Raw genomic sequence first — 24,738 nt, forward strand, 5'->3', positions numbered from 1 at the left:
AATTCCTCCACAGGCATGAAACGCATCAGAAATATTAACCCCTACACGCACTAGGATGTACTTTTACGTTGCGGTGCACATGACTAATTATGGTGGACGCTCTGTAGCAGAGCTGACACACTAGCCGCGGGGTCTGTGCTATTTCAAATGCGACAACGGCACCTGAGTGGTTACTTTCACTTTCTATATTTCAATCACTAATGGTGCAATCACGGAGGCCATCTTATAACCATAGGAAGGGGGTGGGGCTAAAAAAAAATAATTTAAAAACATTTTTAAAAATATAAAAAAGTTGAAAGATTCTAAGGGCCCGGCTAGTTCACCTGGGCACAGAGGGGGTGGATTATGGCGTGGAATTGAGCCGTGGCGTCCGCCTTGCAGCAGCACCCTCTGGACTGGTTCCATTCATTTTGGGCCTACTCCGGAGCGGGAAGCCGTGATTGACAGTTGCGGCAAGCGTATTTTGGTTCCGATTTTGACGCGTCAATATCATGACCAAAATACGCTAATCCGTCCCCATGTGAACTAGGCCTAAAAGTTTAAATGGTTCCTTCTTTTCCTTTGATTACATATAAATAGAAATAAATAAAAGTAAACATAATCACATTCGGCATCTCCAAGTCCAAAAATGCCCAAAACTATTAAAAAATAAAAACATTTGTCCCATACGGTAAACGCTGTAGCAGGAAAAAAAAATCCAAATGGCTCAATATATGTTTTTTTTCTGCTTTGCCTCCCTGAAAAAATTGAATAAAAAGACATCATACATTCCCCAACATGGTATTAATAAAAACTACATATTGTCGTACAAAAAAGACACCTTGCACATCTCTTTACACCGAAAAATAAAAAAAAAGTTACAGTTGTGAATATCGTGATTTGAAGAAATGTATTTTTTCTTCAAAATTTAGAACTTTTCTAAAGTTCTCAAAACATAAAAAAACTATATACTCGAGTATAAGCCGAATTTTTCAGTATAAGCCCCCCTCTGCTTATACTTGAGTCAAGCAAAAAAAAAAAAAAAAAAAAAAAAAACATTTTTTTTTTGTGTGTGTGTGTGTGTGTGTGTGTGTGTCTGTCTATGACCAGCTGCAATAGTAATGTATAGAATCTCCCATAAAATAGTGAAAAAAAGAAGAAGCTTTAAACAAAATAAAATAAAGTAAATAAAAGTTGTAAATCCCTCCTTTCCCTAGAATACATATAAAAGTAGAAAATTACTGCGAAACGCAAACACATGAGGTATCCCTGTGTCTGACAGTGGCCGGTCTACTGAATATAGGGGATCTGCAGTGCTCCTGTTCCATTGGGAAGGGGTTAATAGGAGCACTGCAGATCCCCTATAGTCAGACAGGCTGAATTCCAAGTGGGGGAAGAAAAAAACCTCAGTCCTCAAGCTCAGGGAAGGGGCAGACAGACAACCAAAACACCCCCTCCCCTTCCCCAGCAACTACTGCACCCAAAAACTCCGACCATTTTAATTTTTGAAATTTTCCAGTAGCTGCTGCATTTCCCCCCCTCGGCTTATACTCGAGTCAATGAGTTTTCCCAGTTTTTTGTGGTAAAATTAGGGGCCTCGGCTTATACTCGGGTCGGCTTATACTCGAGTATATACAGTAAATGTGGTATCACTGTGATCTTACCGACACAGAGAATAAAGCTAAGAGTATTTTTACCACACACTGAAAGCCATAAAAAGCCAAAACTCATAAGAAAATGGCGGTAATGCATTTTTTTTCCCATTTCACCTCATTCTGAATTGTTTTTACCGCTTCCCAGTACATTGTACAAAATAATAAATGGTACCTTTTGAAAGTACAACTTGTCACACAAAAATCAAGCCCTCATATGATTAAGTAAATGGAAAAATTTGAAAATGATGGCTTGTGGAAAGCAGGGAGAAAAAAAAACACATAAATGAAAAATGTCTCTGTTGTGTAAGATAAGAAAAAAGGAACCCACTGAAGTCAATGGAAGGCTTTTTTTTCAGCGCTGAAATTCCACACCAAATTTCTCACCATTTTCCTCCATGTGAACAAACCCTTAAGAGGCTTCCGGCATGAGTTTTAGTAAAATTGTCGGGGTGAGATGTCCCCACACTGGCCTATCATGGTCTCCCTCCCCTCACATCTGCTTTTACAAAAACTTGCAAGTTGGGCACAAAATGACCAAGGTAATGTATCTTTGGTACAAAAAGGGTTGTATGCCGAGAGGTGCCACAATTCTCCCATTTCCAATAGTTTGCTGGTGTAGAGAAAATAGTAAATTCCTCCCAGTATTTTTTTTTTCTTTTCGAGTGCTGCACTTTGGTTATATCCAGCAGTTCCCATTAACCCCTTCCTTCCACTGACATTTTTTGATTTTCGGTTTTCGCTTTTGACTCCCCGCCTTCCAAAACCCATAACTTTTTATTTTTCTGTTCACAGAGCAATATGAGGGCTTAAAGGGATTCTACCATTAAAATCACATTTTTTCTGGATCACACGTAGGAATAGCCTTAAGAAAGGCTATTCATCTCATACCTTTAGATGTCTTCGGCGCGCCGCCGTTCAGTAGAAATCCCAGTTTTCGTCTGTATGCAAATGAGTTCTCTCGCAGCACTGGGGGTGCGGCCCAGCGCTCAAACAGCACTGGGGGCGTCCCCTATGCTGCGAGAGAACTCTCCAGCGCCGCCTCCATCTTCTTCAGGAAGAAGCTCTCTGCGCGTCTTCTTCCGGAGCTGGCTTCAGGGCCTCAGGCAGAGCCGACTGCGCATGCCCACAGGCCACAAGAAAATGGCCGCTTACACAGCCATTTTGCACAATACTATATATCTGTAAACCTTGCAAAGTGCCCTATAGAACAACAGGGCAGATACACTAAACTCTGTGTGCCGGGGATATGGCGTACTTTGCACCAGAAAGTAAGTGCAGCTAGAATATCCAATAAAATCTAAAACATACAATAAAAAAAATTTACAGCGCAAAATGCACCAGCAAGAGATAGGCGTAAGTATTTTTAAGATTTACAAGCTGTTAAAAATCTGCCGTGTTTTACACCTGTCCACTTGTAGTTTATATGGCTGTTTTAGTTAACCTCCCCCTCATGTTGTTACTTTGGGGGTGATTTAGGAGCCAGTAGACTACCCTGATATCTTGTCCTGGAGATCTTCCTCATTGACTCACAGATTACAGGTTTGTCTCCACTAAATCCTACACCTGACCTGATAAGGAGAGTAGAAGAGACCCCCAGGGTTAAAGGTGTTACCTATTCGTCATAATAAGTGACTGCGCTCCTTACGGTAATAATCCCTTATCAGACATCATCTACTGCGGATGGAGAGGCCTCGGATACACGTCAGCCAGCTCCGTCATTGAGGAAAACCTGTGACAGATGACAGAAGCTTTACATTTGGGTCCTAGAATTGACGCCTTCTGCATGTTTATACAGAGGAATGACCTCTCCAGGTGTTCCCGGAGACAGAACAACCTATAAAATAAAAAATTATGTCTGTTCCCCCTAAAGGCGTCACTCGTCTTGTCCCTATATTTCATTTTTTAGGGACATTTATATCAGATATAACATGGCTATAACATGGTTTCACATTCAATACATAATATTGCTTCATATTTCGCCCTTTGTCCAACTTAGTTGCAGGTAGAGCAGTAAAAACTTTGTGTTCGGCTAAAAAAAAATGGTTTCCCCGCTGCAACCCATTCAAGAAAAGGGGTTTGAAAGCTGACCGCCGGGTTTCCGTCTCCTGTCCAGTTTCATGGGGCAGAAGAAGAAAACCGACCAGATTGGCGAGACCAGAGACCGGAGTATTTTAGATATTTTTTTCTCTATCAACAATTGGGTCAAGAAAGGGAAGGGGCTTAGGACGTGCATTGGAACTGTGCCATGGCAGGATGTCTGCCCAAAAACCTGCCAACCTGTTGGCTGTTGAAACCATCAGTCAGCCAAAAATAAAAGCAGAATGACTAGTTAAATCGGCCGATGATTTGCCATATTGGCCAGTTTAGTTACTTATGTTGATGGTTGGATTGGACATCAGAGCGATGATACCATTGATCGAATGGTTGCATGAATGCAGGTCTTTATCTACCGTATATGGCTAGCCTTAGTATGCGCAATTTACAGTAGAAGTACGGATTAACGCTCCCTATAAAGTTGGTTAGGATCTTTGGTCCTGCTGTGGCATTAGGATCTGCCCACAGAGTATTTACAAGCCCACATCTCACTGCAGCCGCCATGTTGGAAGATAACTTAGATCTTGGCAAGGCCGCCTCTGACCTACGTCACTTAATGTTCTTTAACTCAACCATCTTTTCACTTTATATGATGAGTTTGCTTGTGCTGTGGGAGTTTGCAAAACTAAGGGGACAAAACCCTTCCTCCTGAACAGAGGCAAAGCTAGGGATTGAGCACCAGGGGGGCGAACATGTCCAAGTGGGCCCTCAACTTAGGTATACTGATACATACCTCCCAACCGTCCCGATTTCCGCGGGACATTCACGATTTGGGTGACATGTCCCGCGGTCCCAGGACGCAGATCTGAGTTGAACACATATGCGGTTGAAGCAAGGAACTGACACAGGTTAGCTCCTTGCTTCGCCGCTGCGCGCTTCTCTCGCTGACACATGCGGCTGAAGAAAGGAGCTGACACAGGTCAGCTCCTCGCTTCGCCACTGCGTGTCTCTCTCGCTGACACATATGCGGCTGAAGCGAGGAGCTGACCTGTGTCAGCTCCTCGCTTCGCCGCTGCCGCCGGCTCCTGGCTCCTGTGTCAGCTCCTTCCTTCAGCCGCATGTGTCAACGAGAGAGGCGCGCAGAGAGCGTCGAGGGAGCGGAGGAGAAGGTAAGTTTAATGTGGAGGTGGAACGTGAATCTGGGGGCAGATGAAGGAGAGGACGGCATAACACTGGGGGCAGAGATGGAGAGGACGGCATGACACTGGGGGCAGAGATGGAGAGGACAGCATGACACTGGGGGCAGAGATGTGGGGACATGAATCTGGGGGCAGAGATGTGGAGACATGAATCTGGGGGCAGAGATGGGGGACATGAATCTGGGGGCAGAGATGGAGTTACATGAATCTGGGGGCAGAGATGGAGGGGACATGAATCTGGGGGCAGAGATGGAGTTACATGAATCTGGGGGCAGAGATGGAGGGGACATGAATCTGGGGGCAGAGATGGAGGGACATGAATCTGGGGGCAGAGATGGAGGGGACATGAATCTGGGGGCAGAGATGGAGGGACATGAATCTGGGGCAAAGATGGAGGGGACATGAATCTGGGGGCAGAGATGCGGGACATGAATCTGGGGGCAGAGATGGGGGACATGAATCTGGGAGCAGAGATGGAGGGATATGAATCTGGGGGCAAAGATGGAGGGACATGAATCTGGGGGCAAAGATGGAGGGGACATGAATCTGGGGGCAGAGATGGGGGGACATGAATCTGAGGGCAGAGATGGGGGGACATGAATCTGGGGGCAGAGATGGAGTGGGGACATGAATCTGGGGGTAGAGATGGGGGGACATGAATCTGGGAGGTATGTAGCGTCATGTTTTTAAGAAAAGCGGAATAAAGAACGTATTTTATCTCAAGAGAGTAGCGCAGTTTATCCTCGCATCCATCGGTCTTTCTTCTTCATTAATCCACCTGTCCAGGAACCCAGGACCTAAAAGGTACATAATGATAATGTAAAGTGAACATATAACTTGAAACCTCTGCCAACGACCACCCCTTACCCAGACCACATATTCTGTGAGCCTCAAAAACAAAAAGAGACACCGAGCTGCCGGTAGAGTAGTATTGTAGAGACAGCAAAGATGTATGATAAAATTAGGCTCACCTTTTGAAGTTGTGAGTGACACAACTCCACATAGACAGCGGGAACGTTTGACAGAGGTTCCCTCTCTGTATCGGAACTGCAAGGTCCCGAACACCCCACGGGTGTAAAGACAAGCGGCAATGGACAAACACTGGATCAAGATTGGATGAGCCAGTGAAGAAGAGACTGCGCTCCACAGGTGAGAAGAACAACGACTTTATTAGGTAATTCGGAGCGCGACGCGTTTTGGGCATACAGTTTGCCCTTCCTCAGGTGCAAACAATTCTAAGCTGTTAAAGCCGATCGCTCCGAATTACCTAATAAAGTTGTGGTTCTTCTCACCTGTGGAGCGCAGTCTCTTCTTCACTGGCTCATCCAATCTTGATCCAGTGTTTGTCCATTGCCACATATTCTGTGAGAGATTTTCAGTTTTCCATATTAATCTTTGAGAAGACCGTCCCCCATGAAGACCATTTTTTAATCCAGTTTTGGGGGTTTGTCTCAAAGAAGTTTCATTGTATCACATAGACACAGTATTCTATATACAATAAAACAGTAACAGTGAAACCTCTTTGGGATGACCACCAAAATTATATCAAAATTTGGTTTTCTGGGGCAACACGGCGGCTCGGTGGTTAGCACTGCAGCCTTGCAGTGCTAGAGTCCTGGGTTCAAATCCTTCCAGTAATAACATCTGCAAGGAGTTTGATCTCCAGTTGAATCTTGAGCTATAAAGTATCTATATAATATATCATGGTGCTATATATGAGGAGCTATGCTCATCTGATGAGCGCACCGTTACATCTGATTCAGTGTAAGAACTATAGGCACAGGGTAAATGTATGGCTGTCACCTTCCTCTATATACTAATACCAACCTGATTCATGATAATCCCCTGTAAGCCTTATATTTCTGTGTCATGTCCTGTAAGGATGATAGAGGTATTATTATATTGGGGGTATGAAGCTGCAGAACACTTCTATGTGGCCTTGTGCACTTAACCGTATTATGGCACCCATTGGTTCCTGTGCAAAACTACTATTATCAATCAAAAGTCTCGTGAGAGACAACAAAATGCAAAGAAGAGGAAAAGAAAGAGTAAAAAGAGAGAGAGCGGAGAAGGGGGAGCCAAGACAGGACAGGAGCAAGGGGCAGAGTGGGGGAGAGGATGAGGCAACAGGGATACATGAGGAGGAAGGGAGTAGACGATATAATTGTTTTATCGATGATGACTAAGTCGTCCTGACCCAAAGCAGGCCCAAACCATGACACTATCACCATGTCTACAGATGGTATGAGGATTTTATTCTTGCATGCAGTGTATTTCTTTCTCCAAAAATAACAATTCACATTTCAACAAAAAAAATTATTTTGACCTCCTTCATCCACAAATAATTACCGTATATACTCGAGTATAAGCCGACCCGAATATAAGCTGAGGCCCCTAATTTTAGCACAAAAAAACTAGGAAAACTTATTGACTCGAGTATAAGCCGAGGGGGGGGGGGAATGTAGCAGCTACTGGAAAATTTCAAAAATGAAAATGGTTGGAGTTTTTGGGTGCAGTAGTTGCTGGGGAAGGGGAGGGGGTGTTTTGGTTGTCTGTCTGCCCCTTCCCTGAGCTTGAGGACTGAGTTTTGTTTCCACTTGGAATTTAGCCTGGCTGAATATAGGGTATCTGCAGTGCTCCTATTAACCCCTTCCCGATGGAACAAGAACACTGCAGATCCTCTATATTCAGTAGACTGGGCACTATCAGACACAGGGATACCTAATGTGTATGTGTTTCACAGTAATTTTCTACTTTTGTATGGTTTTTTTTTTGCTGACTTGAGTATAAGCCGAGAGGGAGGCTTTTTCAGCATAAAAACTGTGCTGAAAAATTCGGCTTATACTCGAGTATATACGATATTCCAATAGCCTTCTGGCTTGTGTAGGTGATCCTTAGCAAACTGAAGACCAGAAGTAATGTTCTTTTTGGAGATCAGCAACTTTCTCCTTGCAATCCCGATATGTGTACCATTGTTGAACATTAACATTAGCTAATTGGAGAAAGGCCTTCACTTGCTTAGAGGTTACCTTGGGTTCCTTTGTGACCTTGTAGACTATTATACACTTTGCTTTTGGAGTGATCTTTGTTGGTTGGACACTTCAGGTGAAGAGAATAAGTTTCCTCCATTTATATCCATCAACTGTGGATTGGTGAAGTCCAAACTCCTTAGAGATGGTTTTGTAAGCTTTTCCAACAACTCTTCCTCCGAGGTCCTCAGAAATTTCCTTTGTTCGTGCTATGATACACTAAGTCTGAGTTCACATAGAGTTTTTTGGTCAGCCATTTGTTCCAGCTCCCGGAAAAAAGAACGGACATGCTCATTCTTCAGTCGGATTCGCCTCACGAATCCGCTTGAAGACACTCTCTCCTCCCGACTGTGCCCATTCATTTGGGCCTAATCCAGAGCGGAGTGCGCGACGGGATGCCGGTGTACTGGATACTGGTGTACTGGATGCCACTGCATCGGCATCAAGTCACAGCTACCTGTTTTTTGGTCCGGAAACTAAAGCCTCTGCCTCAGTTTCCGGAACAAAAAACCCTGTGTGCCTTACACAAATATGCATTCTGAAGATCAAATTTTGATAGATTCCTGTTCTATAAATAAAATAGGTCGCCCGCTCACACCTCATTTCCACCTTATTGACCAAAAATGCTTGACTCTAATTTCACCTTCAAATTATTTGCTAGTCATAATTTTGCTATTCACAGATACGTGATATTGGATTTTTTTTTTTAATAAATAACCGATTTCTGGTATTTTATAAAAAAAATAAAAAGGAAAAAAAAAAAACAACACACAGAGAGGTGAGTAACCCTGTAACAGCAGGATCAACAAATAAAAATAGGAACTGGACAACCCTTTTAACTGGATTAAAAAAAAACAAAAAAAAAAAACAACCTAGCTTTTGCTCCAAATATTGGGTATTCCCCATAACAGTTACAACATTTACTATACTTATTACCGTATATACTCGAGTATAAGCCGACCCCCTAATTTTACCACAAAAAACTGGGACTCGAGTATAAGCCTAGGGGGAAATGCAGCAGCTACTGGAAAATTTAAGAAATTAAAATGGTCTGAGTTTTTGGGTGCAGTAGATGCTGGGGAAGGGGAGGGGGTGTTTTGGTTGTCTGTCTGCCCCTTCCCTGAGCTTGAGGACTGAGTTTTTTCTTCCCCCACTTAGAATTCAGTCTGGCTGTATATAGGGTATCTGCAGTGCTCCTATTAACCCCTTCCCGACGGAACAGGAGCACTGCAGATACCCTATATTCAGTAGACACAGGGATACCTAATGTGTATGTGTTTCACAGTAATTTTCTACTCTAATATGTATTCTAGCGAAAGGACGGATTTAGAACTTTTTTTTTTGCACTATTTTATGGGAGATTCTATATATTGATTTTGTGGCTGGTCCTAGACCCCCCCACCCCCCCCCCCCCCCACCCCCCAATTTTTTTTTTTTTTTGCTGACTCGAGTATAAGCCGAGGGGGGCTTTTTCAGCACAAAAACTGTGCTGAAAAATTCGGCTTATACTTGAGTATATACGGTACTTATTGTAGGCCCAAAATGCACAACATAAGCAAATGCAAAAATAGCCTGAAATAATGATGTTTTTGTTTTGGTTGTCCCGTCTAAATCTCAAAACCAAGACCCCATATCACTGCATTGAAAAATATTCCAAGAAAGTTTTGGAATGCAAAATGAAAAATCCAAAAATTTTGTGGTTCTGAAGGAGAATAATACACACAAAACATTAAGGTCAGACTCCTCACGTTAAACATCCTGAGAAGTGAGAAGTTCTCATGATTTATATTTGTGATGATAAATCCGTCAGTGAGGTTTCCAGCGGGATATTTAGTAGAAATCTATGTGAATGATGATCATTCTCCCCAGAGGCTGGAAAGGTATCTCAATAATTTATCTCCCTATTTCCTGGTGATGCATGAAATTAAGTTTTATTACCTGATTTTTTTTCTACTATGACAATAATCAGAATTATTCTAAATTTCAGGTCCAGGTCATCAACCGAAATGAATCCATCTATAGCAGAAGGTTATTCGGCGCCTCCATCCAGTCCAGATCGGCCTTTTCCACCAGTGGTTCGATCTCATGCAGTCTCCGAAGTGACCCCAGCAAAGAAAATAACCTTCTTTAAGAGCGGAGATCCTCAATTCAGCGGAGTAAAGATGGCCATTAATCGGCGCAGCTTCAAAAGTTTTAGCGCCCTCATGGACGATCTCTCCAACAAAGTTCCATTGCCCTTTGGGGTTCGGACGATCACTACACCCCGTGGTACACATAATATAAGCAGACTGGAACAACTTCAAGATGGAGGAACTTATATCTGTTCTGACAAAAAATACGTACAACCCATGGCTGGACGCAAAGTGGGAAATCAGAGACCCAGTCGTCCAGTGAGCGCCCGAAAGCAAGGCCAACATGAGGACCTAGAGGAGGAATACTCTGCAACTCGTTTTCAACAGGTGCCGAAAGTAAGGAAGAAAATTGTTCTAGTGAAGAATGGCGATCCAACAATGAGACGTTCTATCATCCTAAATCGGAGGAATGCTCGCAACTTTAGGACTTTTCTCGAGGATGCCTCCGATGTCTTGCAGTACACTGTGAGAAGGTTATATACCGTGGATGGAAGAAGAGTAAGTATCAACTGGCTTTAGAAAGCAAAAATTTCTAAGCTACCAAATTTCTTAAGACGGGTACAATATAAGACTGAAATAAGGATAGGAACCAATGGATTACAACATTTTGAAAGGTGAGGAATATCTTGTCCACCGAAATGGTGGCCATTTTTTGCAGTTTCACCTCCCACAAAAATTTGGATAAAAAGCGATCAAAGCAAATACACATTCCCCACATTGGTACAAGTAAAAAGTAAATCTGAGCTCGAAAAAAAGGCATGTTATTCATTCCCGTATATGGAAATATAAAAAAGTTTTGGGTGTCAGACTACGGTGGCTTCAAGAAATGTATATTTTTTGGAAAGTTTAGAATTTCTTCTAAGGGGTTAAAACATAAATAAAAAGAACTATATAATTTTGGTAACAATGTGATTGTGCCGACCCGTAGGATACATGTAACATATCATTTTGGCTGCACATGTGCAGAAAAAAAACAGGCGGTGTAATGCAGTGGTCCCCAACCTTTTTTCCACCAGGGAACAGTTTCAGCAAGACAATTTTTCTATGGCCCGGTGGGGGCGGGAATGGGTGTAGATGGGGGTGGGGAATGGGTGTGTTTGGGGGTGGGGTTAAGCATGGGGGTGTAGATTACTGATGACGGACACTTCACGTTATGAAGATGGCTACTGATGACAGACACTGTTATGAAGATGGCTACTGATGACAGACACTGTTATGAAGATGGCTACTGATGACGGATATCACTCCTAATGCTGCTATTAACTTCCCTACAGCCTCACTACAGCTACATTACACATCACAGGGACAAGTGACCTGTAATGTAGCTGCCCAAAGTTTAGTAGGCGAGTGCGGGGTGGAGCCAAGACCCGCTGCATGTACTGCATAGTACTAGAATCCCGGACATACAGCGGGTCCTGGCTCAACCCCGCACTCTGCTCACCTTATCCCGATGAGCAACAACCAAGCGTCAGGGCTCAACCCCGGGCACTTGCCGGCTCCACAGCAGCTGCTGACTCCTCGCCGCCGGTGCGCGGACCAGTACAACATGCCCCACTGGTCCGCGGACCGGCGGTTGGGGACCCCTGGTGTAACGGACGCCCGTCCATTACCCAATGACATGTTAAAAAAATAACGGATGATTGTCGTCCGTCATAAAACCGTTAATTTTCTCGGACACAATAGTCCTGCACCCTGAATTTTTGTGTCCACGAAAAGTAACGGACATGTGATGGATTTGGTGTAAATGGTCACTAATGGACAACAGATAAAATCCCATTGGAATCAATGGTATTCTTAACAGATTTATGACGGTTCTGCTAAATGTCAGCAATAAAGGATTTAGCAGTATACATTAGAGATGAGCGAACACTAAAATGTTCGAGGTTCGAAATTCGATTCGAACAGCCGCTCACTGTTCGAGTGTTCGAATGGGTTTCGAACCCCATTATAGTCTATGGGGAACATATACTCGTTAAGGGGGAAACCCAAATCCGTGTCTGGAGGGTCACCAAGTCCACTATCATGCCACAGGAAATGATACCAACACCTCTGGAATGATACTGGGACAGCAGGGGAAGCATGTCTGGGGGCATAAAAGTCACTTTATTTCATGGAAATCCCTGTCAGTTTGCGATTTTCGCAAGCTAACTTTTCCCCATAGAAATGCATTGGCCAGTGCTGATTGGCCAGAGTACGGAACTCGACCAATCAGCGCTGGCTCTGCTGGAGGAGGCGGAGTCTAAGATCGCTCCACACCAGTCTCCATTCAGGTCCGACCTTAGACTCCGCCTCCTCCGGCAGAGCCAGCGCTGATTGGCCAATGCATTCCTATGCGAATGCAGAGACTTAGCAGTGCTGAGCCAGTTCTGCTCAACTACACATCTGATGCACACTCGGCACTGCTACATCAGATGTAGCAATCTGATGTAGCAGAGCCGAGGGTGCACTAGAACCCCTGTGCAAACTCAGTTCACGCTAATAGAATGCATTGGCCAGCGCTGATTGGCCAATGCATTCTATTAGCCCGATGAAGTAGAGCTGAATGTGTGTGCTAAGCACACACATTCAGCTCTACTTCATCGGGCTAGTAGAATGCATTGGCCAGCGCTGATTGGCCAGAGTACGGAACTCGACCAATCAGCGCTGGCTCTGCTGGAGGAGGCGGAGTCTAAGATCGCTCCACACCAGTCTCCATTCTGGTCCGACCTTAGACTCCGCCTCCTCCAGCAGAGCCAGCGCTGATTGGCCGAATTCCGTACTCTGGCCAATCAGTGCTGGCCAATGCATTCTATTGGCGTGATGAAGCAGTGCTGAATGTGTGTGTTTAGCTCAACTACATCGGTGGAGTAGTTGAGCTAAGCACACAGATTCAGCTCTGCTTCAATCAGCTCTGGCCAATGCATTCTATTAGCTTGATGAAGCAGAGTGTGCACAAGGGTTCAAGCGCACCCTCGGCTCTGATGTAGCAGAGCCGAGGCTGCACAAGGGTTCAAGCGCACCCTCGGCTCTGATGTAGCAGAGCCGAGGCTGCACAAGGGTTCAAGCGCACCCTCGGCTCTGATGTAGCAGAGCCGAGGGTGCACTTGAACCCTTGTGCACCCTCGGCTCTGCTACATCAGAGCCGAGGGTGCGCTTGAACCCTTGTGCACACTCTGCTTCATCAAGCTAATAGAATGCATTGGCCAGCGCTGATTGAAGCAGAGCTGAATCTGTGTGCTTAGCCCAACTACTCCACCGGTGTAGTTGAGCTAAACACACACATTCAGCACTGCTTCATCATGCTAATAGAATGCATTGGCCAGCGCTGATTGGCCAGAGTACGGAACTCGACCAATCAGCGCTGGCTCTGCTGGAGGAGGCGGAGTCTAAGATCGCTCCACACCAGTCTCCATTCTGGTCCGACCTTAGACTCCGCCTCCTCCAGCAGAGCCAGCGCTGATTGGCCGAATTCCGTACTCTGGCCAATCAGTGCTGGCCAATGCATTCTATTGGCGTGATGAAGCAGTGCTGAATGTGTGTGTTTAGCTCAACTACATCGGTGGAGTAGTTGAGCTAAGCACACAGATTCAGCTCTGCTTCAATCAGCGCTGGCCAATGCATTCTATTAGCTTGATGAAGCAGAGTGTGCACAAGGGTTCAAGCGCACCCTCGGCTCTGATGTAGCAGAGCCGAGGCTGCACAAGGGTTCAAGCGCACCCTCGGCTCTGATGTAGCAGAGCCGAGGCTGCACAAGGGTTCAAGCGCACCCTCGGCTCTGATGTAGCAGAGCCGAGGGTGCACTTGAACCCTTGTGCACCCTCGGCTCTGCTACATCAGAGCCGAGGGTGCGCTTGAACCCTTGTGCACACTCTGCTTCATCAAGCTAATAGAATGTATTGGCCAGCGCTGATTGAAGCAGAGCTGAATCTGTGTGCTTAGCTCAACTACTCCACCGGTGTAGTTGAGCTAAACACACACATTCAGCACTGCTTCATCACGCCAATAGAATGCATTGGCCAGCACTGATTGGCCAGAGTACGGAATTCGGCCAATCAGCGCTGGCTCTGCTGGAGGAGGCGGAGTCTAAGGTCGGACCAGAATGGAGACTGGTGTGGAGCGATCTTAGACTCCGCCTCCTCCAGCAGAGCCAGCGCTGATTGGCCAAAGTACGGAATTCGGCCAATCAGCGCTGGCCAATGCATCCCTATGGGAAAAAGTTTATCTCACAAAAATCACAATTACACACCCGATAGAGCCCCAAAAAGTTATTTTTAATAACATTCCCCCCTAAATAAAGGTTCTCCCTAGCTATCCCTGCCTGTACAGCTATCCCTGTCTCATAGTCACAAAGTTCACATTCTCATATGACCCGGATTTGAAATCCACTATTCGTCTAAAATGGAGGTCACCTGATTTCGGCAGCCAATGACTTTTTCCAATTTTTTTCAATGCCCCCGGTGTCGTAGTTCCTGTCCCACCTCCCCTGCGCTGTTATTGGTGCAAAAAAGGCGCCAGGGAAGGTGGGAGGGGAATCGAATTTTGGCGCACTTTACCACGCGGTGTTCGATTCGATTCGAACATGGCGAACACCCTGATATCCGATCGAACATGTGTTCGATAGAACACTGTTCGCTCATCTCTAGTTTACATATATACCAGGGAATTACAATATCTTTGCAACTGATTATTAGTAAAGAATGTATTCAATATACCGTATATATAGCTCTATCTGTCTATATTTCTATCTATATATCATGACAGATTGCTCCTAGGAACAGCCGCTCCTGATAGACTTGTCTAAGGGAGCGTTCACACTACCATCGGTGTCCGACATGTAGTGTCCGCTCCTAGTGTCCGCTCAAAATATGTCACGGACACTAGGAGCGGACACTATATGTGTCTGTGACACCTGTCATTCACTTTAATGGGCATCGGGTGCGTTCTTTTGCACTCCGTGCCCGTCCTTTCCTGTCCGCAAGAGAAGATGTCCGACTTCTCAAGCGGACAGAGGAACCCTGCATGCAGGGTTTTTCTACATTGCTGCTGATCGCTTGCTTTTGGGGAACACAAAAACCATTATTCTCCCGTAGCACATTTCCCTGTGTAATAAAAACTGTGCAAACCTGCTGCAAACAATGAAAGTATATGACTGGGGGACGATCTCTTTAACAATTGATCCTTATGCAAGTACAGAACAAGTGCTTATCAGTAAACCCCCCCCATCTGTGTGTCTAATACAGCCCTAGCACCTACATATTATACAGTATAGTACATATTCATAGTACTGCCATACTGTACACTTACATACACATATTCAGTAGAATCCAATAGTGTAAAAATCCAGCTCCACCAGGCGACACGATGAAAATTTCTTAAAAAATAACTTTTATTGTAGCATTCCAATAAAAAGTGTTACAAAGTAACATCCAGTGGACGGTCAGAGATATCACATGAAAAAAGACATATTCAGTGTCTACATACACGCAGTGGCGTAACTACCACCATAGCAGCGGTAGCAGCTGCCACAGGGCCCGGGACATTAGGGGCCCAGTGACAGCTGCTACCGCTGCTATCATTATGCTCGGAGGTCTTTTCGGACCCCCGAGTATAATGATCGGGGCCCCCTGTTGGTGGAATACTTTCCACCAACAGGGGGCCCCGAAGCTGCAGCAACGGCTGAGACACAGGAGCTGCACGTCTGGCTCCTGTCAGCGCTGCAGGACGTTCCCCCCTCCCTTTCTCTGCTGTCCTCTGCCCACCAATGAGAGGAGGAGGCGGGGCTTATCCCTGCCGTCCTGCACAGAAGAGAAGAGGAAGAAGCTGCTCCAGGAAAATGAAACTGAAGCTACACAGGTACGTACTGGGGTTACTATACTTATTACTATCAGGCATTTGGGGGGATTACTTGTGTTTTAGTAACTCCATGTGCCTCATAGTAATAGCAGTTAACCCCATCATCTCCCTCACATTAACCCCTCTTTGTCTCACCATAAGAGTTACTGATATGTGAGACATTTGGGGGTAATAGTAATGAAGATACTTTATTATTACCTCCATGTCTCTCACATATCAGTAACTCTTATGGTGACGCACACAGGGGTTAATGTGAGGGAGATGATGGGGTTAACTGTTATTAATATGAGGCACATGGAGTTACTAAATTGTAATGCACAGGACCAGATTTTTTTTATCCACAATTTGTCCTGGTATAGCGGTCAGCGGGTGACAGTATTTAGTCCTGTAGGGGCCACTAAGGGACATAATACTGTGTGCAGGGGGCCACTATTGGGTATAATACTGTGTGCAGGGGCCACTATTGGGTATAATACTGTGTGCAGGGGCCACTAAGGGACATAATACTGTGTGCAGGGGCCACTAAGGGACATAATACTGTGTGCAGGGACCACTAAGGGACATAATACTGTGTGCAGGGGCCACTATGGGACATAATAGAGCGTGCAGGAATGCGTAGGAGGGACTCGGTCGAGATCTTCGGTGTCGGGGGGGCCCCATGTCAAAAGTTCGCCACGGGGCCCCGCCATTCCTAGTTACGCCACTGCATACACGTATATACAGTACATTACTAACACATACATATAGTTCAATACATAGAACCTACAACCTAAATGCATACACTATGAACGTATACATGTACATTACATACATACATAAATATTACACCCATATACATGCACATCACACACATATACATACTTATTCCAACTATATACATACACAATACACACATACATACACATTACACAAATATTTCACATATATACACATACACATAACACACATACTTATAAATATTACATACATTACACAATAAAGCAACACACATATAGAGATCCTACATATTGGTCATGGTTAGGGTTGGCAGCTAGACTTTCCTTCACCTAGGTTTTGGCTTGTTGATGCCCCTGCGGTGGGACCTAGTGCAGACCCTAAATATCACCTTAGTCATGTATACATATACGGTTGTACTGGACGACCACCAAGAGCGTGTCCCAGAATTCACTGCCGTCGTGACTGCTCATGACGCTGCTCAGAAGACGGCTGCATTATCAGATTAGACATAATGACTGGTAATCTGGCTTTTCTCTATCAGGGTTTGGCCCGGTCTCATCTACATTACAGGGGCAGTATTATTTTCATACAGTCTGTGTGATGGGTTTTTGTACGGTCTTGAATGTTGTTTTCCAGAGGTTTGGTCAACTAAATATCAGCTTTCGCCATTTGACGGTCTCTAGATATAGTGTATAATGCTTTAATATTGCACTCCGTAGTAAACATATACATAGGATATACATTACTCATGGTACAACCTCTGAGGATACTATGGGGTCTTATTTTTTCTATGTATACCTCTAGTTTGTTCTGGAAGTACACAAATTTTTTTTCCGGTATGATTCAGTACGAATAAAAGAAATCACAAATTGTGTCATTGTGTCCATCAGACACCGTATTATGTTGTAATTCTAAGGGAGAATAACTCTGTAATACGGCATATTATAGAGCACCACGTGGCGCTATATAGAAGTATTATGAAGCCACGGAAACTCAAGTGTGAACGGAAGAACACAGGACCAGTGTGGTGGTTTTATATGCTTCTCCCTAGGGAACACTTCCTAGCTCTTTCCGAATATCCAAGAGACTCCCAGAATAAGAAGCAGTCTCCTTAGCGCCCAGATACTCCACATATCTCCTCTGCCCATTATAGTGTTTCCCTTTATATGACGGTGAGTGGCACCAGGAGTCCATTTCAACAGCCCAGTGGAGGAGGCCGGAAGATTGGGAGTAGTAGTCTCTGTGGTCACAATGGCAACGAACTCAGCCAGATCTTCTAGCTCTCCTTTAAGGCTGGTGTAGTGCTAAGGGGGCAATCAGGGTGTCTGATGGTGGTAATAGTGTTCTCGGAGGGTATGTCATAATGGTTGTAAGCTTCCCTGCTTCTGATGGTGGTTGGAGTGCCCATGATGGTCATGCAGGAATAAGACTCATAAGACAGGGATTTGCAGAACAAGGTAACTTACAGTATTATCTTGAGCTAGGACAAGGAAAACAAGGTTTATTTTTTGTCAATTAATAAAATACTAAGCGATAAACGAAAGAGAAATAAACGTACATCCATCTTGAAAGACACTTGACAGAGAGGTTGTTGCAAAAATCTTGGAGAACTAACTTTAGATCTTCACTGGACGGGTTTACCTGGGTTCGACATGTTTCTTCCAGTTCTAAATTGATGTGGATCTCAAAAAACCAAAGCAAGAGAGACACCGAGCAGCCCGTAGTGTAATATTGTTAAGACCAAAGGTGGTGAAATACAATTGTATCCTCACCTTTATGAGTTGTGATTACACGATCTTAAATTGCGTGGGGATGCTGGGTTCCTGACACCCTACGGTTGTATGTGTATGACCGAAACTGGACCAAAAAGTGGATGTTCCAGTGATTGAGGACCCGTGCTCAGATGTATGTCTAAAACAACGACTTTATTAAACGAACAAGGCACAATGCGTTTCGGACATCACTTCGGCCTTCATCAGGTGCAAAATTTACAGCTGTAGAAAATAATCCAAAGGACGGATCAGCAGTTTTGCAATGTCTGTTCTATTACAAGGAAGGAGGCATGAGCTTCAGTCCTGCCAATGTTCGTGGCCTGTTATAGCATTCAGTTTCTGTTTGCAAACTTCCAGGGCTACAATGGCAGGACTGAAGCTCATGCCTCCTTCCTTGTAATAGAACTTGCTTTCTGTAAACAGACATTGCAAAACTGCTGATCTGTCCTTTGGATTATTTTCTACAGCTGTAAATTTTGCACCCGATGAAGAGCAAAGTGACGCCTAAAACGCGTTGTGCCTTGTTCGTTTAATAAAGTCATTGTTTTAGCCATACATCTGAGCGCGGGTCCTCAATCACTGGAAAATCCACTTTTTGGTACAATTTCGGTCCTAGTTCTGAATTGATGGAACACTTGGGCATCTTCATCTGCTAAATTAAGTTTTCTTGGCCAATCACTGCATCTCTGGACCTCATGATGCCTGTTTCTTTGCTTCTTCAAACTTGGCTGTAATAGAAGTAATTTTTACAATCAGGGATTGGCTCCGAGTTTATTTTGCATGAAGAAAATAACCTTGAACATAAAGCTAAGGTCATTGAGAACAAGGAGCCCTGGAAGTGATGGCAGGAGCCCTGATCTCAACATCATCCAGTCTATATGGATTATGTTAAGAGACAGAAGGGTTGGAGTAAGCCTACATCCACAGAAGACTTATGCTTAGTTCTCCAAGATGGCAGGAACAACCTCCCTGCCAGGTCCAAAACCCTCCTGTATCAAGAATTGATGGAAGGCATTTTCATAATTGACAAAAATAAACTATTTAGGGACTGTTCACATGGCCAAAAATGAAGAGGAATTTGAGGTGGACATCTGCTTCAACATCTCTTCATTCTCCAGCCCCCCAGCAGAACGAGGAGGCAGAGATTTGGAATTCTGCCAAAGTTTTATGCTGCGTAAACTTGCCATGGATTCCATGGTTGATTCAGCTGCAGAGTGCCCGGTGCAAAACACCGCATTGAGGGTCAACACAGTGGCTCAGTGGTTATCAGTGTAGCCTTGCAGCACTGGAGTCCTGGGTTCGAACTTCACCAGGAACAACATCTGCAAGCAGTTTGTATGTTCTCCCCAAGTTTGCATGGATTTCCTCCCAATCTACAAAGACATACGGATAGGAAAAAAAAAAGTACATTGTGATCCCCATATGGGGGCTCGCAATCTACATAAAAAAAAAACAAACCCATTGATTCGGCCTATACAATTAGGTTTCTCGCACTGGGCACTCTGCGCCTGAATCAACCATGGAATCCACGGCAATAATGAGCAGTATACAGAAGTCACTTCAGCACAACACCCTGCATATGCATGTACTAGGAATTGATACCCTGAGTGCTTATGTTCTGTACCCAACAGATTGAAAATATACAAGCAGTTCTGCAGTCCTCCAGTGTCCTCATCTGTGCTGGGAAAGAGCCTTTTAAGCCCATCCAGATGGAAAATATGCGTAAAAGTATCACCGAGAAGCTTCCGGGCCTCCGAACTCATCAGAGCGACAATACTGAGGTCATGGACAATAAGAAAAATGGTAAGTGGCTATATAGGAGTGGTGGTGCTTGCTCATTCAAGACAATGTGGTGTTTGATCAGGACATCGGGTATCCAGGAAGATTTAAGACCAAACCCCAACTCTCTCGGATGTACCATTGCTGAGATACAGCTTTCCCAAAACAATGTCCCACCTTAGCAAATACAAACCTGCAAGTCTTCCACTCATATTCCAACTGCAATACACACGGTCACTGCACATGTATAATCCAACACTGATATCCAAACTGAGATACACGCAGCAGAGGATTAGATACACAGATCAGCACACAGTATCACATGCCGGAGGATTAGATATGTGCGTTTGCACACAGTTCAACAGGCCGGAGGATTAGATATGCGTGTCTGCTCACAGTAACACACACCCGAGGATTAGATACACACGTCTGCACACAGTACCAAACGGGGGAGGATTAGATACACGGTTCTGCAGAGAGTACCACACATTAGAGTTTTACTCCAGGTTTCGATAGCAACCCAGCCATTTCTCTTCACTGCTGTATGTCAGCTTTAAAGGGGCAGGGCGCTGTGGATGACACGTGATCACATGACGACACAAAATACACCAGTGCAAAACTGGGTGATTCTTATGGGGCCACTACACAAACAAAAAAGAAATATACCAATGTGAAGCCGGGTCCTCCTGCTAGTATTTCAATAAAAATTTATATGGCTGGTACAACTGTAGGTAAAAAAGGTAAGTCCTATACATATAGCAAAGAAGTAAAGTTCATCTTGCAAAAAACAAGTCTTCGTACAGCTATGCTGATGAAAAAAAAAAGGTAAAAGTTAGGCAAAAACAAAAGAAATTCCTCTGGCTTTGAGAAGCAAAAAAGTTGCAATACAAATTTTTTTGCAGAAGTTGCCTTTTCTCGTTTTTAGGGGTTTTTGTTACAGGAAAATAAATGTAGGGATTTTTTAATGAAAAAAAAAGCAAAAAATGTCATTGGCAACATTGGTGTTGCAAAAAAGTTAAGGCATAAGGGGGTTTGCAGTAAACTTGGAGCCCTCTGCTTTTGGATGTATAACCAAATACTCAAACCATAACTAAATTTTTTTAAGGTAACCGTCCAAATTCTGCCAAGTGAAGATACCTTACACCGTGCTCTCTAGGAGGAGCCAGTACCCCTGAAAGTTTAGGAAACTGTAAACCTCTGATTTTACTGCATCATGGAGAACACTCTGCCACCCTCGACCAGGGGTCGGCAACCTTCGGCTCTCCAGCTGTTGTAAAACTACAACTCCCAGCATGCATACTTGCTCTGGTGTCCTTGGAACTCCCATGGAAGTGAATGGAGCATATTGGGAGTTGTAGTTTCACAGCAGCTGGAGAGCCGAAGGTTCCTGACCCCCGCCCTAGACTAAAATTCGTAGTGACATCTTGACAAATCATTGCCAAGAGGCAACATCAGTATGTTGTGAATCTTAGAAACACCTGCACCTGATACCGATCTCTATCTTGTCTCTATATAACAGTCAATAAAATTTTCGCATTTCCATTTCGTAACCATTAAGAAGACAGTGAAACTTTTATGGTGAGACTAAAGATTTTACAAGTCTGCTACTTTATCTTTGATGTCATGAGCTTCATAATCCTGTCATAGTTAACACATCAGCAGACGTTCTATGATTTACACAGTCCAGATCCATAAAACGTTTTCGAAAGAATCAAAGAAAACAAAATCATACAGAAATTTATATATAATAGTATACAAATATCATCCAGACTTGGGTTTCAATACTAAAAAAAGTTGTATTGTGTCTATGTGTGAATATAAAGATGTATTACTATGTAATAAAGCCAAATGCTAAATCATAGAGTGACACCTTGAGATGTTGAGTCTGGAAGCTCAAGTCAGGATTTACTTCCAGGAAGGTTTACACAAGAACACCATCTTTTACTGTCTATTCCTTGAGCTTCTCCATCTTCAGCTAATCCAAGGTCCCAAAACAGTGTTTGATCCCGGGCAGGAATTAGCTTGTAGACATGGACTTCAAAGTTATTGTGGCCAGAAAAGAGGGCAAGACCGTCGTGAGAACTCAACGAGGAGAAGAAGGACGTGAAGATTCTCACTCTCTTAAAATCTTTTCACATAAGATGCAGTGACTTCTGAGACTCTTGCAAGGAATCAGTTGAGGTGTAAAGACTTGATAGTCATGTCTTATTTTTGGCTGTTTTCATGGATCCGAATGTATGGGGGAACCTGAGAAAACGGGTTCCCCTCCTGTGCAAGATGGTCGTGAAAAATAGACGTTTTGCACCTCGGTCACTTGAATGTTGCCTTAGGCTACACTGAGAGATTCTCATGTCGATATAACCCGTCTGATTTCTGTTGAGAACAGTTTTGCATTATGATTGCCTTTACTCAACTCAGGAAGGTCGTAGATAGTGGAGTTTTTAGTGATTTAAGTCCAAAGATTTCTAAAAACTTGTATTCTTTTATTACCCCTTTTTATTGTTCCCCTAGGGGACTTGAAGATGAGATCACTTGATCACTTGTACAATATACTGCAGTACTTCAGTGTATTGTGCATTCATTGGATTACTATATTACTGTTCACTAATACTACTGGATTACAGGAGTGGTGGGTAAATGTGGGCAATGGTGCCTCTGTCTAACTGCTCAGATATCGTAATTGCCATTGACCATGGCATTTAAGGAGTTAGATTAGTTTCGATACCAGAAACTGAGATAATACAGCGGTCAAGCACCGTGTATGCTACCAACCAAAAATGTAGAACTTCAGTTATATTTCATGTACAGAAGGGGCTAAAAAATATTCAAAAACTCCATCCCTATAATAATATAATGAAACATCAAGTGAGACACTTGAAATAATGTATTAAAGACCCAAATATGAGACCAGCGATGAATGTGCATTTTTTAATAAAATATACCAAGATCAATGTGCTAGAAATAAAATGTTGCGTGCCACATATAAATCTGTAAAAAAATGCAGCTTTCCCAAAAGAAGACAGGTCCCTGTAAGTCTTTCTTTAACCCTCCAGACCACAAGGAACCGCAAAGGTCGAGGATAAGATTGAGCGATCGTGTTCGGAAAAGATCGGATTCCGATCGGCGATCAAGAAAATTTCACGATCGCAATCGGAATTCCGAACACAATCTTTTTAGGTGGGATCGAGATCGGTGATTATTTCCCACAATGCTTTTCTACTGGCCAATGTTAGCCCTCACACTGAGTATACGCTCATTCTGAGCGGAGTGTATACTCAGTGTGAAGGCTCCGCTGCGGTTCCATAGGAATGAATGGAAGCAGCCAGCACACAGCCTCAACCCCCTGCACGCCGGCTGCATCCATTCATTTTAATGGGAGACTAGCTATCATCTCTAGTAGCTACTTACCTGCAGAGATGGCTGGTCCGATGCCCAGTGTTCTCCTTCTTCTTCGCCTCGCTGGCCCTGTCTCCCAGGTTAGTGTTAAAGAGCTAGGAAGAAGGCGGGGCTTGTGGCTTAGGAGAGTGTGGGCGGGTGCTGGGAGGGGAAACATTAAGTCTCTCTGCCCTGTACCCGCCCACACTCTCCTAACCTGAGAGGCAGGGGGCAGCGAGGCGAAGAAAAATGAGAACACCGGGCACCGGAGCAGCCATCTCTGCAGGTAAATGGACACCAGGGGGACTAAGTAGCAGGAGGATTAAAAAAAAATCCTCTGGCTACTTAGTGATTAAAAAAAAAAAATCACTACACAGCGTGAATTCTAACAATTAAAGCGTTCAATTCTTAGATTCCATGCTATATAGTGAATAGGATTGTTTTTAAAATCCGATCTGCGATTAGTAAAAAAAATCCCATTGATTTGCATTGGGATCGGAATTGGGATTGAGATCGGGTTTGAATGAAAAATTATCGGCAATCGGATTTCAAAATCGATCCTGAAAAGTCAAGATCGGCTCAACCCAAGTCGAAGATTGACAGCCTTCCTTCACCAAGGGTTAAGGAGAGCCTGTCCTGGTCCTATGTTCGAAAATGATCCTCTGACAAAGCAGTATGGAAAGTGAATACAGTGTCATGGCAGCCCAGATATCCAACCAAGGTTATAAAAGTTCTCTCTCTAACCTAAAGTCCTGAACTAATAGGGACTTGTGCCATCAGTGGGATTCAACTCAATTCAGCCATCTAGGTCACCATTCCTGGGGCACTTCTGCACCTAAGACTGTGGTCACATCAGCGTTGGATGAATATTCGGGGATTCTGTCCCCCATTGTGCTTAAACTATGTGAAGATAAAAAGTTTTGTAAGCTGAACTCTACTTTGCTAATTTCAGGCAGAAACTGGGCCGAGAACCCAGTGGACCCCATTGAAGTCTATGGCGTTCGCGGGTTTCCATGAAGCAAATAGGGTTTCCGTTTTTCGGGTCCCCATGCAGACACGAAGTGTGAACCTAGCATAAGTTTTTCAGAAATTATACTTGATCAAAAGTTGCTGAAAAGGCTCCTTCTCTCTATAATGTTGCTCCTTGTTGAGATTCATGTTAAATTCTACTAAATATGCTTTGTACAATACTGTAGTTTTTTTTCTAGTGAGCTAACATATATGATTAATAAAAA

General features: G+C 44.0%; 1 protein-coding gene across 1 annotated transcript in view; it reads left to right on the plus strand.

Annotated features, from left to right (window-relative positions):
- Positions 1 to 24,738, plus strand: part of RP1L1 (RP1 like 1) — a 40,939-nt gene that overhangs the window by 10,979 nt on the left and 5,222 nt on the right. Inside the window, exons 2-3 of the mRNA XM_075269303.1 lie at positions 9,884 to 10,526; positions 19,981 to 20,152. Of these exons, the coding sequence (XP_075125404.1) occupies positions 9,903 to 10,526; positions 19,981 to 20,152 (796 nt within the window). The 5' untranslated portion in view covers positions 9,884 to 9,902. The remainder of the gene's footprint in view (positions 1 to 9,883; positions 10,527 to 19,980; positions 20,153 to 24,738) is intronic.

This window comes from Leptodactylus fuscus, chromosome 3 (genome assembly GCF_031893055.1).
Source record: "Leptodactylus fuscus isolate aLepFus1 chromosome 3, aLepFus1.hap2, whole genome shotgun sequence".
Taxonomy (NCBI): Eukaryota; Metazoa; Chordata; class Amphibia; order Anura; family Leptodactylidae; genus Leptodactylus; species Leptodactylus fuscus.